We start from the raw sequence: 15,152 nt of genomic DNA, 5'->3' as shown, positions 1-15,152 counted from the left end.
TCACTTATCCACTCCACTCTCTGCTCCAACCTATCACCATCACCCCCCATCTGCATCTACCTATCACCTTCTCAGCTACCTCACCCCCACCCTATTTATCAGTCAGCCCCCTTCCCCACATTCCTGATGAAGGGCTTATGCCCGAAACATTGAATCTCCTGCTCCTCAGATGCTGCCTGACATGATGTGCTTTTCCGGCGCCACATGTTACTCATACCCTGGTCATTTACACAAAATATATACAATTTTTCCATGCTCTTAAAGTTAACTTGTCTGAATTACTTTGTATTATTTTAGCATCATTTTTAATTAATTCAAATTCATAATTTATGGATAAGAGAGCACATCAAATTGGCTATACAGGAACGATGGGCTAATTGGCTTTCTTTAGCACTGAATCATTAGTATATGGAGTAAATTAATATTTCTTGCAAAAAATAAAGGACTAAATTACTAGCAGCAGATTTGAGTACAGAACAGGTATGTGAAGTAATTTTTTAAATGGCCAGTGTGTTTCTAATAGTGGCGTCAAACCTCTTTAAAACATTTTAATCATTAAAATGTGCACCTCTCCCCAAGGCTCCTCACCCACTAGAAGTTATTTACAAGAAAGTGACTAGCTCTTTTTGGAATGGCGGACGTGTGTGTAAAAATGTAAGATGACAGAAGGACCAAGTAGCAGTTGTTTTCCAGCAGGCTTGAAAATGTGGAGGTAAGAAATGGCAAGCTGGAAAACTTTAAATGGCTGCAAGTGGAACAAGCAAAATGTATAAGATGCACCAGTATGAAGGGTAAGGAATAAGCAGTATTTGTGAATGATTAGCTATAAGATCTTTCATAAAAAAGGTAAAATACCACAGGTACTGGAAATTGGAAATAAAAATTTAAAATGGAAAATCTCAGATCTGGCAAAATATGTGGACACAAGAACAGAATCAATTTTCTGAAGATGAGTCACAATGGACTCAAAATGTCAACTGTTTCTCTGCACATAGATGCTGCTGGATCTGATGAGTTTCTCCAGCATTTTGTGTTTTAATTTCTGTTATCATAGATTCTTTTTTCTAATAACATTTTCACTCATGACACAAAGGATCCAATAATTTCTAAACAAATTCATATTGATATCATAAAATTACATCACCAGCCTCAGCTGTCAGAACTCTTCAGTAATTCTATCTAAGATGTAATACATATGCCATCCCTTCCCATACTATCTCATCAAACTTGAGATGGCTGTGAATTTATTCTCTATTTGAAAATGCTCAGGAACAGTGGTGATGGGGTAAACCAAAGGGCAATAAGTGTGAAGTATATAATGAGGGGTTTGGAGTCACACATCGGTCTAGATTATGCAAGAGCCACATTTCCTTCCCTGAAGAGCATCAGTGAACAATCAAGCAATTATTGCTTACAGTCAAGTTAAATTCCACTTGCCAATGGGTGGCATGTGAACCCTCAATCTCTAGGTTAATACTCCAGTACCATAACTATTCAAACTCTGAGTAATATGTTAACCAGTTCTAATCTGTAAGCTAAAGGTCTCTATTATCCCTTTATTTTCTGAACTGAATGAAAAACAATGACAGATAAATTATTGATGTTGATTGTAGGTTAAATCTTGTGTACGCGAACACACACAGGATTTAAGACCATGCTTAGACTATGCAATTAACACTGAACTCGCTTTGAAGATAATCTCAATGCAGTCATATGTACTCAGATGCCCTCTTCTGGTAAAATATCAGAAAAGCAGCCACAACACCTCAGCGAATATTCTAAAAATAAATAATGCTGTCATAAAAGGTGTATGTCTTATATCAATCATAATTTACGGTGTGGTTTTTAAAATAGAGGAGATGAATTGCGATTAATTCTGTGAACATTTTTTTCTAAGAAGTTCAGAAAGTCATTTGGAACAGTATCCCAACTTCACTGTTTCTGAGAAGGCATGGGAGCTCAGTCGAGTGTCTGATAGGAAAGCTGAAATATTAAATAAATTGAATATTTATTCTGCTGAACTGCTAACAGAACCAAGGTAATTAGTTCAGTAAGGAGAAGTTTTCTCCCAGCCAGAGAATCAAGCCTTCAATTCAGGGAAATCAAGCATCTCCCTGAAGCTTCCAAGCTAGAAATTTGTACAGATCAAGTTCTTGAAAAACTGAAAAATTTTAAGTTAAAATTATGAAAAGTTCATGCCAATGGTCTCCAAAAAGATTTATAAAATGGTATCGACAATCCTATGAAAGTAAGCTGAGAATTCAGTTAATGGAAGAATTAATAAGCTGAGATAGAAGTGATATTTCTCTGGCATTAAGTTGACATTCCCTTCTGCTATTGTATTTCAACTGTCGCATAAATAGATTTTTTTTTTAAAAAGTGTAAGAAGTTTGCATTCTGTTGTTGAAGGACACCTGCAACCTCATGTGACTACGCTTCAGTAATAAACCATCATGGTGACCAACGAATCTATCAGCTATCCAAATATTTAATTCTGAAGAAGGGTCTCTGAACTGAAACATGAATTGTTTTCTCTCCAGCGATGTCACAAGACCAGCTGAGCCTCTCCAGCAATTTCTGTTGCTGTGTTTTGGAGCTAATCTGCCAATTCAGATTCATTCCGGGGTTTAACTTGCCCAGTATTAGCTGGGATCAAAATAATGCAATAAATAACACATCATCTATTCTTGTGACAAATAGCAGCAAGCCTTACAAGAATATACATGCTAGCATGGGAGAGCGACAATTTTCATTGTCCTTTGTATTATCCATATTCCTATGGAGCGGAGATCAGAACAGAGAGATGTGACTGTTGAAGAATGAGGCACCTTAGACTTTAAGGGATCAAGTATCGATATCAAGCATGGTCAGGCAAGATGAAGCCGCACACTTGAAATTCACCGACTCAAACCACGTTCCTCAGCTTCCATCTCAGCAGTATTGGCCACAACAGCCTTGTGATACAGTTTATTATTTTCTTTATTTGTTCGTATGGTGAGCATTGCTGGCTAGACTAACATAACATCCATCCCTAATTGCTCGAGAAGGTGGATTTGAGTGGCTTCTTTGAAGCATCGTAGCCCAAATGGTGTGGATGCCCCACAGGGCAACAAGGGCATGGGTTTCATATTTTTGACTCAGCAATAGCAAAGAAATGAAAACACAGTTTGAAGTTAGGATGATGTGCGAGGTGAGGAACTGGTGTCCCCATCAGTCTGGTGACCTTGTCTTTGAAGGTCATAGATCACAGATTTGGATGACAATGTCAAAACAACCTTGACAAGTTTCTGCAGTCCATTTTGTAGATGGTATATAACCCTGCATGCTAGTGATGGAGGGAGAGAATATCATGATCCTCCATCTGAAATAAATTCCAGAAAGCCAGATGGGAAGGAATGATACAGGAGACAACACTTACTCAGACTGGTATTTATTTACAAAAGGAAACATTACAAACACAGACTTCCTAACTCAATCATAGTTGATTATACTGTTTTTTCATTCTTTTTAAAGAACAAATCAAGATAAATTGACTAGTGATAGCCCTTTCAATGGCACTATAACCTAAATCTAAATATTAAAGGAAACCTATATTTTATTGCAGTGTGGTGCAGTGCGGGGGGACCCCTCACTCACACACAAGCTCTCGTGCACACACACACAGCCCCGCACTCACACAGACACATGCATCCTCTCACACATATCCCATCACACATTCAGACACACTTAACCAAGCTTACACACACACATATATCATGTGCACTCACACCCACATGCACGCTCAATCTGTCGCTCCTACATGAGCACACGTATAAGCTTATGGGGTGAATTTGTTTTTGGCAGAAATACATTTAATTTTGCTCAAGAACTGCATGAATCCATGTGAAACTGTAAAACTGTGAGGGTTTGTCAGTCTGACATCGCATTGGAACACAGACAGACTTCACACCTGTTGTTTAAAAAGCTGAGCTATCTTGGGAATGTAATTTAAAAGAAGTTCTGGGAAGTACATATCAAAGAACAGAAATCAGCATACCCCATTCTAAAAGATGTAAGTTTTAATCTCAGATTGTTTCCTGTATCACATCTCCATAACACTGGACTCCTTTGGCTATAAATTCTGTGAGCATGATCTTAACCCCCACAAACACCTGATGAAGGAGCAGTGCTCTGAAAGCTAGTGCTTCCAAATAAACTTGGTGGACTATAACTTGGTATTGTGTGATTTTTAATTTTGTCCACCCCAGTCCAACATTGGCACCTGCAAGTCATAACTCTCATGAAAATCAATATCATCCAGGATGTGGTGTACTCTTGAGTACACCACATCCCCAAACATTCACTCTCCCTCTAACACCGACACTGTAGCAATCTATGCCATTTACAAGATGCACTGCAGCAACTCACCAAAGCCTCTTCAATAGCACCTTCCAAACCTATTACCGCTTACCACCTACAACAAGGGCAGCAAATAAATGGATCACCACTCTGCAAATTCCCTACCACGAGCCAAAACATGCTGAATCAGAAGCATATTACCATTAACTGTCACAAGATCAAAATCCTGGAACTCACTCCAAAATGGCAGTGTGGGTGTTCTTAATGACAGGGACTGCAGCAATTCAAGGAGACAGCTCACCATCACCTTCTCAGAGACAATTTAGTTCAGGCAATAAATGTTGGCTGAGACAAAATCTCAAGAATGATCAAGAGAAGGAAAGTTCTTCTCTAAAGCCACTCAATTTAATGTGGTTTTGAATATCCTCTCCACAGGAACATAATTTGGACAAAATTTGACACCAAGCTGCTCGAATGGATATTAGAACAGCAGAGGTCGGTTTTATGAAGCATAGCCAAACATAATGGTTTCAGGAAAGAATTCAGGGTTTATCTGTGTCATTATTACAAATATGAGTCTAGTGGAGGTCAGTTGTAATAGTCATTTTCAGATAGTCTGAGAGTACCTTACATTTGTATAAGTTGATTGGATAAATCCTTGAAGAGTCTACACAATCACAGTTGGCCTTTTGCAAAGTATAATTCTAAATGGAACAGTGCCCAATTTTCAGATATACTCTCCCCCATAACTAAAGACATCTTATTCTCTCCAGACCAAAGCAGACTTACCAGCCACCTCTCCTCGCTCCCGTCCAACAACAAATCCAAATGCTCTCTTGATTATCCTTACTGTCCAAGATTACAGTGACAATAGGACAATCAGCTTTAAGGAGAGATTAGACGAACATACATTATTTCCGCTAGAGCCTCAGAGGCTGATGGGGTAACCTGACAGAAGCGTATAAAAATTATGAAGGGCACAGATAGGGTGGATTGGTGGATTGTCAGAGTCTCTTTCCCGGGCGGAAATGTCAAACCCAGGTTTAAGGTGGGAGGAGGAAAATTTAAAGACGACTTACGAGGAAAGTTTATTTTTTAAAGACGGTAGTAGGGGCTTTTAACCCACTGCTGGGGGAGGTCATAGAGGTACTTACAATAGCAAAGTTTAAGGGGCATTTAGACTGACACATGAACAGATAGAGAATAAAGGGATATGGAGCATGTGCAGACAGATGAGATTGGTTTAGAATAGCATCACGGTTGGCAATTCAAGATGACGGTGCCAGCACAGGAGGTTGTGTTCAGGCTCCTAGCCCATCTGTTCCAACTAGCCACAGCCTTCTCTCACTTTCTCCTTTCCCCTTTCTTTTTTATCCTTCATCTTCTGATACCTGGGAGAAGCCAGAGCAGTTTCGGCAGGGCATCAGTTGCAGTTAGTGGCTGTGCCAAGAGCGAGGATTCCTGGCTGCAATAGGCCTGGATCGTGGACGGGACTTGGCAGGTCATCAGCTACAGCAGTGATGATGCACGGAGTGGGGACTCCTCGCTGCATCAGACCCAGAGCATGGACTCAGCGAGTCAGCACCTGCGGCTATGCCCGAAATGAGGGCTCCTGGCTGCGGTAGGCCTGGAGTATCAACTTGGCCGGCCTTTGGCTGCAGTGGTGACAATGCCTGCGGCAGGCCTGAAGCGTCGATTCCTGTCAGGGTCTTCACTGCCGCACCTGGAGTGGGGACTTCTTGAGGAGAGACCTTGCAGAATCCCTGGAGATGTATTTGAATACTCCTTACAAGAAAGACAATCTCTATTTATGTAATTTCTTTTTATTCCTTTCGTAACTCAAAAATGGTGCTGGATCATGGTCTCATACAGCATACAAACAGATCTTTCAGTCCAACCGTAATCCCAAACTAAACTAGTCCCATTCGCCTGCACCTGGCCTGTATCCCTCCAAACCTTTCCTATTCACTTACTTATCTTAATGTCTGTTAAACGTTGGAATTGTACACACATCCACCACTTCCCTCTGGAAGTTCATTCTTCACAGGAACCACCCTCTGTGTACAAAAATTGTTTCTCATGCCTTGTTAAAATCTTTCTCCTCTCGCCTTAAAAATATGTCCCCTCGTCTTGAAATCCCTCACTTTAGGGAAAATACACCTGCCATCCACCTTATCTATACCCCTCATTATTTTATAAGCCCCATAAGGTCACCTCTCAACCTCCTATACTGCAGTGAAAAAAGACCCAGCCTATGCAGCCTCTCCTTACAACCCAAACTCTCCATTCCCAGTAAAAATCTGGTAAAGCTCTTCGGAACCTTCTCCAGCTTAATGATATCCTTCCTATAACAGGGCGACCAGACCTGAAAACAGTACTCTAGAAAGAGGCCTCACCAACGTCCTGTACAACCTCAACATGACATCCCAACTGCTATACTCAAAAGATTTGGGCAATGAAGGCAAGTGTGCTAAACACCTTCTTAACCACCCTATCTATAAATGAAGCAAACTTAAAAGAATTATGGACCTGAACCCCTAGGTCTCTGTCTTCTACAACACTACCCAAGGCCCTACTTTTAATTGAAAAAGTCTTGCCTTTTGTTTGTTTAACTAAAATCTAATATCTCGCAATTATCCAAATTAAACTCCATCTGCCACTCTTCAAATTGTGGCGAAAAAACAGTTACCATGGTATCTTTCTCAATATATGTGATAATAACTAACTCACTCACAAACATGATGGGCTGAAGGGTCTGTTCCTGTGCTGGACTGTTCTATGTTCCATTCAGATTTGGACTATTAGTGTTGGCTCATCAACAATGCCCAAACCCCAATACATTTTGAAAATGCTTCACTGGAAAGCAAAGGCTAAGACAGGTAACAGGAAGCCTGGCAAACAGACAGCTTTGCAGTTATTCTTTCATCTGATAGACGCTGTGATTAATAGCTGACCTTGAACCCACAGACTTCCCTCAAACAGTTTTACTGGCTGTGCTCCAAGATGATACAGCAGCATTGTCTAGCCTCTAAAACAGAAAATGGATGGTTTCAATGGGAATTCAGAAAGAACATGCAAATCAAGATTTTAATCAACAACAATTTTCTCGAGTCTCAGTGATCTCAGAAATTTAAGGGTGCAGATCCATGGGAATCACAATTCAACAGAGCTATTCTATATCTATATACAAAATTCAAGAAGTTTCTCAATTGCAAAATCATAGAAAATAAAAGCCAACAGATAATACTTAGCCCACATAAGGACCTCAGTCGGAGTAATGTGTGTAATATTCCCACCCATAGAAAAGTGTATTGAAGCTTTAAAAGGATTCAACCTATTCATTAGATGTACCAACAAACACTCTCCCTTCCACCCAACTGAACTTGTCCACACACCAAACAATGTTTTCTTCCACTTCCACCATATCAAAGCTGTTGTTATCGATACCCTTACGAGTTTTTGCCACAGCTTTCTCACAGTTGGAGATGCGAAATATTTCTTGTTCCACTCATGCTCAGGCCCCTCCCCCCACTTCTTTTTTCTATACATAGATGATTTTGGCCTGCTCTCAACTGGAACTGAAAGATGTAACTGAGTTTGCTTCCAATGTCTCTTCCCCAAACAAAACTGAAGTAGAGCATTTGACTACATTTGCAAAGCATGTTGGGATCATTGACAAAATTCTGTGCAATTTGCAATTTGTGCTAAATCTTGCTAAAGTGCTGACTGCTGCAGGAGCAAGCTGGATAACCGGAAGTATGACCATTCACAAGTAAAACCACAAACTCAAAATAACTGGTGGCTGCAGTCTCCGCAGACGGACACCGGTGTGGAGAATTCTGAAGAGCAATTTACGTAATCAAAACTGTGTGCTTTGCTATAATTCAAAGATATCAAGAGTGCTGAATTTTGTAATTGATGAGATTGCCTGGTTGGAATCTCACTCTTAGGGCGACCTCGCTTCTCCCCAAAGTTTTTTCGTAATAAACTGTGCTTTGACCTGCTACAAAATCCGATTTTTGCATAATTTTATCCACAAAAAAGATCCATCTTCAAATTTTATTGTTCCCTTCCTTGACTTCTCAGAAATGGAAAGAATCAACCAATATTCACTATAAACCCACTGACTCCCATAACGGCTACCAGACCATAGGGCTGCTTGCTCATTAGGGAGACTCAACTGGTGATGGGAAGCAGTGGGAAAGAAAGCCCTTCATAGCAACCTCAGCCGGTGTGGGAATTTAATCCATGCTGTTGGCATCATTCAGCATTGCAAAGCATCCAGCCAACTGAGCTAACCGATCCCCTCTACTATAATTACCTAGACTACACTGTCCACATTATTGTTCCTAAATGAGCTCTCTTACATTCTCCCCGATTCTCAGTCTCATCTGCTTGGACAGAGCAATTCATCATACTACAACCTGTTTCCTACCCTGGCATCCCTTCTCAACATCCGAAGCTCAAACACTACTACAAGTGTAACAGAGAAGAATTTGTACCTCTTTCAATTCATCATAGTCTATTCGTAGCTTATGACACAGTACCCTCTGTGTTGGCGAGATCAAAGACTGGGGGACTGATTTGGCAGAACACCTCCTTTCAATCTATACGATCACCGTCAGGCTCTAGTTGCCTTCCATTTAATTCTCCAACTTGATTCTAATGTTGACCTTTCTGTCCTTGACCTGCTGCTGTGTCTCTATAGGGTTCAATGCAATCTCAAGGAACAGCATCTCATCGTTTGACAGGGCATTGCTACAGTTAGCAATTTTAGATTATAACATTCATGCCACCCAAATGCCAGACAATGACAATCACCAAGAGAGAATCTCATCATCTCTTAATATTCAATGTGTTACAAACACAATCTGTCACTTTCTACAGGAGTTACCATTGACCAGAAACTGACCAGGACCAGGCACGTAAATACTGTAGTAACAAGAGCAGGTCAGAGGTTAGGAATTATGCAGTAACTCACATCCTGACTCCTCAAAGCCGCTATACCACCTACAAGGTACAAGTCAGGAGTGTTTGGAATACTCCCTACTTGCCTGGATAACAGCAGCACCAACAACACTCAAGAAGCATGTCACCATCCAGGACAAAGCAACCCAAGGCTTTCCACAGTACCTTCCAAACCCACACCACTATCATCTAGAAGGACAAGGACAGCAGATACATAGGAACACCACCACCTGCAAGATCCCCTCTCAGCCACTCACCATCCTGACTTAGAAATATATCACCATTCCTTTAGTGTGGATGGGTCAAATCCTGCTTTGTCATGGTACGTGTCACCATCCAAGGCCAAACCCTGAAACACCCTCCCTAATGGCATTGTAGCTGTGCTTACAGCACATGGACTGCTGCAATTAAAAGCAGCAGCTCACCACTACCTTCTCAAGGGCAATAAATGCTGACATAGCCAGCGATGCCCACACCCCCTCAATGAAATTTTAAAAGCTTCTAACTCCATTTTGATGTGTTTTTCTTAGTTGGTTTGTTTCTTTGCCATTTGTTTTGGTCCATTTTCCTCTTGATTTTGCTTTCAGATAGCAGCGACCTAAAATCTCTCCTCTCTCCACCCCCCACCAACCCTATTACAGAAATTACTTTTCATTCTTTTGCCCAACATGCAACTGCTCAAACATATGGATTTTCCTAACATTCCTCAGGCCTGAAACACTAACTGGTTCTCTCTCCTCAGATGATGCCTGACCCTACTGAGCATTTCCAGTATTTTGTGCTTTCATTTCAGATTTTCAGCATCTTTCTTTCGTTTCACTAGATATTTTGGTCTAAGGCAATATGAAAGGAGACTTGAAAAGTCTGGAGGATGTTGTTTTAACTAAAACATTGTAGATAATAAGGCAAGATAATTCCAAATTTTAAAAAGGATTAGGCAGATAGAATCAGTCAGCTTCCAATAGCTGAGGCATTGAGAATGGCTGGCATAGATGGAAGATTAAATGTAAAAGAATTAAAACAGAAGTCAGAGACTTCATCTCTCTCACATCTATGGACTGGGGGGAAATTACCTCCAATTAGCTGAGGAAGAAATTATGACAATATTGAAGGTTAGATTTGATAGGTAGATGAATGAAATGGAAGGGTTCTGGAAACAAGATCCTCCAATGTGACCCTCTCCAATTTGCCCAAATCCTTCTCGGAAATAGAGTGAAAGCTGAGGTGCTGTCACCAGGTTGTTCCAGCACAATTGGTTTCCTACTGCAGACATCCAATAAAATCGTGGCTGATCCATACATGTCGCTCTTTTGTGATAAGAACAGAAAATGATGGCAGGCTATCGCAAGGCAGTCAGCATGGGCAGGGAGGACAGGACAAAGACAGGGCTACCTCTTAGCCAAGTCTCCCCTTCACACGGATGAAATCCTTCTCTTCAAAAGCCAATTAACCTCCAAAATTTATTTTTCCTCGAAATGCAGAATACCAGTCTTGGCAGACTGTGTTTTTTTTGTTTTGTTTTTGTTTTTAAATTTCTTTATACATCTTTGTTGAATAACACAACTTTGCAAGAGGTTAAGTAACTGGAGCATCCCTGACAGAATGCGACCATACAGATACTTGGAGCTAACAGATATTTGGAATAAAAGCCCACTTACCTTTTGTAGCAAAGGATTCTGCAATGATCCTCAGTCTGTAGACAGGCACTCCCACCAACTGCAACTTTTCCAGATCAACCTTGGAATACAGGTTGAGAGCCCGGGTGTGGTCACCCTCCACATAGTAACACTTGGCCAATATCAAATTGGCTTCCTGAGCAAAGTCTTGCTGACAAAAGAGCAAACAGTGCAGTGGGTAAATATCTTAGCAAACATCAGCTTCTCAATCTGGGCTCTGCTGATTTTTTTTGGGGGGCGCGGGGGGGCGGTGTGGTTTAACAAGGCAAGTGGTGCATAAATAAGTTATGGCTGGAAGCAACCTGGAGCTAAATGGGAGGAACCAATGAAACTGCTGCACATATAATACAGAGCAGACAGCTCATCTCACTGGAGAAACACTGGAAGTGACAGAGGATTGTCAGGCCAAGTATGGTTATGAAGGCTGGCGATGAGCCTTGTTTAACAGAGAGATTTTATTAACTTTACTTACACAAATACGGTATTAAATGAAAATAAAACAAGAACTTCAAATGCAAGAGATCTGGAACAAAACCAGAAAATGCTGACGAAACCCACTAGATGTGGCAGCTTCTGTGGGAAGAAAGCAGAGTTAATGTTTCATCCAGTGACTGATAAATCTGATGAAGAGATACTGGACTAGAAAGGTTAACTTTGCTTTCTTCCCACAGAAGCTAGAGCTGAAAATGTGTTGCTGGAAAAGCACAGCAGGTCAGGCAGCATCCAGGGAACAGGAGAATCGACATTTCGGGCATAAGCCCTTCCCACAGAAGCTACCTGGCCTGCTGAGTTTGGCCAGCAATTTCTGTTTTTGCATTAAATGTAAAGATTGTTTAGGTCCTCTGAATATTAAAAAAGACAGATTGGGGTTTATACAATCTCTCATGACCACCAAACATCACAAAGAATATTGTAGCCAATTAAGTACTTTTGAAATACAACCACTGTTGTGATATGATTTTTAAGACCATAAAATCTAATTTCTGGAAAGTCAGAGATCGCCAGCAATTAAACTCAAATTAATGAGATACATTAGCCAACTTAAAAGTGAAAATTACTCACTTCAGATGGATTTCAAATTTCACCCTAATATTGTTAAACTGAAAGTGATATATCAGTGGCCTGAGAATGGTTTTTGTTAAAAGGTGTGTGACATTTTGAAGTGTGAAATCTGAGGTAGAACAGACACCCTTGTGCGCCATAAATGGTACTCCAGAAAATCAGGCAACTGTTTACGTTTATATCATACCTTTAATATAAGTATTATATACCTATATATATAATTTAGTAGTTCAGTGGTCAGCACTGCTGCCTTACGGCACCAGGGACCCCAATCAATTCCAGCCTTGGGCCCCTGTTAGTATGGAGTTTGCACGTAAGCCGTTTGTCTGTGTAAGTTTCCTCCACATGCTCCAGTTTCCCCTCTCAGTCCAAAGATGTGCAGGTTAGGTGGATTGGCCGTGCTAAATTGCCCATAGTGTCCAGGAATGCGTAGGTTAGGTGGGTTAGCCATGATAAATGCAGAGTTACAGAGACGAGGTAAGACGGTGAGTCTGGGTGGGATGCTCTTCAGAGGGTTAGTGCGAACTCAATGGGCCAAATGGCTTGTTTCCACATTGTGGGGATTCTATGACAATTCTAATAAAATTCTTCACAAAAGCATATTCAGAGTTTAAAAAAAGCCACCCAACAACAATGCCCTAACACTCAGCACCACGCCACCTACAAAATACCTTCAATGCAACAGCATTTTTAGTCAGTTTTTAAAATGATTCAAGTTGTAAAGAGATTTCCAGGTACATAACTGAAAGAACACTGTTAATCATGCTGCTGACACTGCATACTTCAGTTTGTAAACTGGTACAAAACAGAAGTGCTCCACAAAAATGGTTGAATCGTTTTGCAGATTCGGCAGCATCTGTAGGGGAGAACCAGGTTCAGGTTCATTGTCATCAAACTGAAACATTAACTTTGTTTCTCCTTACTCAGATGTCGCCTTACCTGCTCAGCATTCACATCATTCTCTGCTTTTCTTTCAGGTACAAAGGTTGTAGCAAGATCCTGAATGAAAGATGTATTACCTTTAAATTGCCTCTATCGAGTGCACCTAGCAAGTGCTTCTTCACCTCGCTTAGCTTTGGCTTGGCATCTGAAGGAGTGACTCCTTGTTTGATTGGATTGTCTTTCAGGTACAGCTCCAACTTTGACTCTCCAAGTAGTAGCTCTGCCAGGTCATCTGAGAGAGAACAGAGGTGACAGAATCTTACAGAAAGGAAAAACAAACTTACTGTTCTCTACCGCCTTTCAAGTTCTTAGGATGTCTAAAGCACCTCACAGAAAATTAAATACTTCCCAAATTGCAGTTACTGATGTGTTTGTGAGGCTGAGAGTCCCTTATTCTGTCGATTTGATTTTAAACACTGGCATTCTCCTTCAATGTTGACTCTGACAGAGATACAGAAGATGTACACAATCTCTTCTGACAAGAGCAAGCAATCCCAACACAGCATTTTTGGCTGAGTCACACACGCCTCAGAATTAGATCACCATGGGTTGACACCCCACTCCATCAACTAAACTGGGGCTTTGGTCCAATGGCAAAGGGGTTCCTAGACAATTGGGAGTCAGATTTTGTTGGGAATCACGAGCAGGTTTGAGTTTATCCATGACTCCCACCAAGGGAGCCTGCCACATCAGTTCCCCATTCACACACAATGCATCATTTATGCAGTACCACTTCATCATCCACCCGACGCCTGGAGGAACAACACCTCATCTTACGCCTCAGGGCCCTTCAACCCCAGGGCATCAATATGGGTTTCACCAGTTTCCTCATTTCCCCTCCCCCCACCTTACCCCAGTTCCAACCTTCCAGCTCAGCACCATCCATCCTGGAGGCTCCCTGCCTCATTCCTGATGAAGGGCTCTAGCCCGAAACATCGATTTTCCTGCTCCTCAGATGCTGTCTGACCTGCTGTGCTTTTCCAGCAAATCACTCTCGACTCAGGGTGAAGGACTAGAGTCCAATAACCCACACACATGACACAATATGACACTACGGCCAGTCACAGACACAGAGTAAATTGAAGTCTCTCAATCAGAGCAGTATTGAGAGAAGACAGTAGATTTACCCAAGATAATTTGAAGACCACACCCAAAGTGCAGATGACGCTAAATAGAATAAAGAACTGTGGATGCTGGAAATCTGAAACAAAAACCAATACTGCTGGAGAAACTGAGCTGGTCTGGCAGTCTCTGTGGAAATGAGAATTAATGTTTCAAGTCCAGTGCCAGACCTGCGGAATTGCTCTCGCAGTTTCTGATTTTGATACAGATGATATTCTTGTGTGCTGACTCGAGCTCCAGGTCATCGGCAACTCCTCTGAAACATACGAGAAGGTGAATCTTTCACTAAACTCCCAGAAAAACCTGAAGTCCACTTCCAACCAGTTCCCACAGGAAAACCAACCACCAACTTCCTCCACCCCCCAAATATATAGTAGACACTCAAACCATTGGACAAGTGCCAACAGCCGTGTTTCCACAAGATCCTTCAAATTTATTGACCAGTAAGACAGCCGTGTCCTCTCCCAAAGCAACCAGGAGACTGCTGGAGTTGTCTGAAATGGAGCAGAATCATTCTTTCAATGTGGAGGGTGGTGGGATGAAAAGTGAGGACAAGGGGAATCCAATCACACTGCTGAAAGTGATGGGCAGGGGCAAGCTCCTGCAGAACACCAAACATACTTTCCCCTCACTTCCCCGTTATTCCTTCCGGGACACCTTAATCTATTCCACAACCAAAAACACCACACACCCCTCTCCACGGCACCTTCCCATGTAACCGCAGAAGGTGCAACCCCTGCCCCTTCCCCTCCTCACCATCCAAGGGCCGAAACAGTCTTTCCAGGTGAAGCAGCATTTCATGTGTCCCTCCTCCAGTCTGGTGCACTGTAATCACTGCACCCAACGTGGCCTACTCTACATTGGACAAACCAAACAGACTGGGTGACCACTTCGCCGACCACCTCCGATCTGTGCACAAGCATGACCCCGATGTTCCCGTGGCCTGTCGCTTTAACACAATGTCCTGCTTGCATGCCCCATGTGTCTGACAGTGGGGGGAGTGGACGGGGGGATGGGACGGGGACGGATGGGGTGGGACGGGGA

The 15,152-nt window shown here is 41.8% G+C and overlaps 1 protein-coding gene across 2 annotated transcripts in view; it reads right to left on the bottom strand.

Moving 5' to 3' along the window:
- The window catches only part of ttc7b (tetratricopeptide repeat domain 7B), a 355,708-nt gene that overhangs the window by 339,318 nt on the left and 1,238 nt on the right, over positions 1-15,152 (bottom strand). For both annotated transcript variants that reach the window (XM_043696948.1, XM_043696949.1), the window contains exons 2-3: positions 13,064-13,218; positions 10,965-11,133 (exon numbers count right to left, since the gene is read on the bottom strand). In XM_043696948.1, coding sequence (XP_043552883.1) covers positions 10,965-11,133; positions 13,064-13,218 — 324 coding nt within the window. The remainder of the gene's footprint in view (positions 1-10,964; positions 11,134-13,063; positions 13,219-15,152) is intronic.

The sequence above is a fragment of the Chiloscyllium plagiosum genome, chromosome 10, assembly GCF_004010195.1.
Source record: "Chiloscyllium plagiosum isolate BGI_BamShark_2017 chromosome 10, ASM401019v2, whole genome shotgun sequence".
Lineage (NCBI taxonomy): Eukaryota > Metazoa > Chordata > Chondrichthyes > Orectolobiformes > Hemiscylliidae > Chiloscyllium > Chiloscyllium plagiosum.
This window is presented reverse-complemented; position numbering and strand designations above follow the sequence as displayed.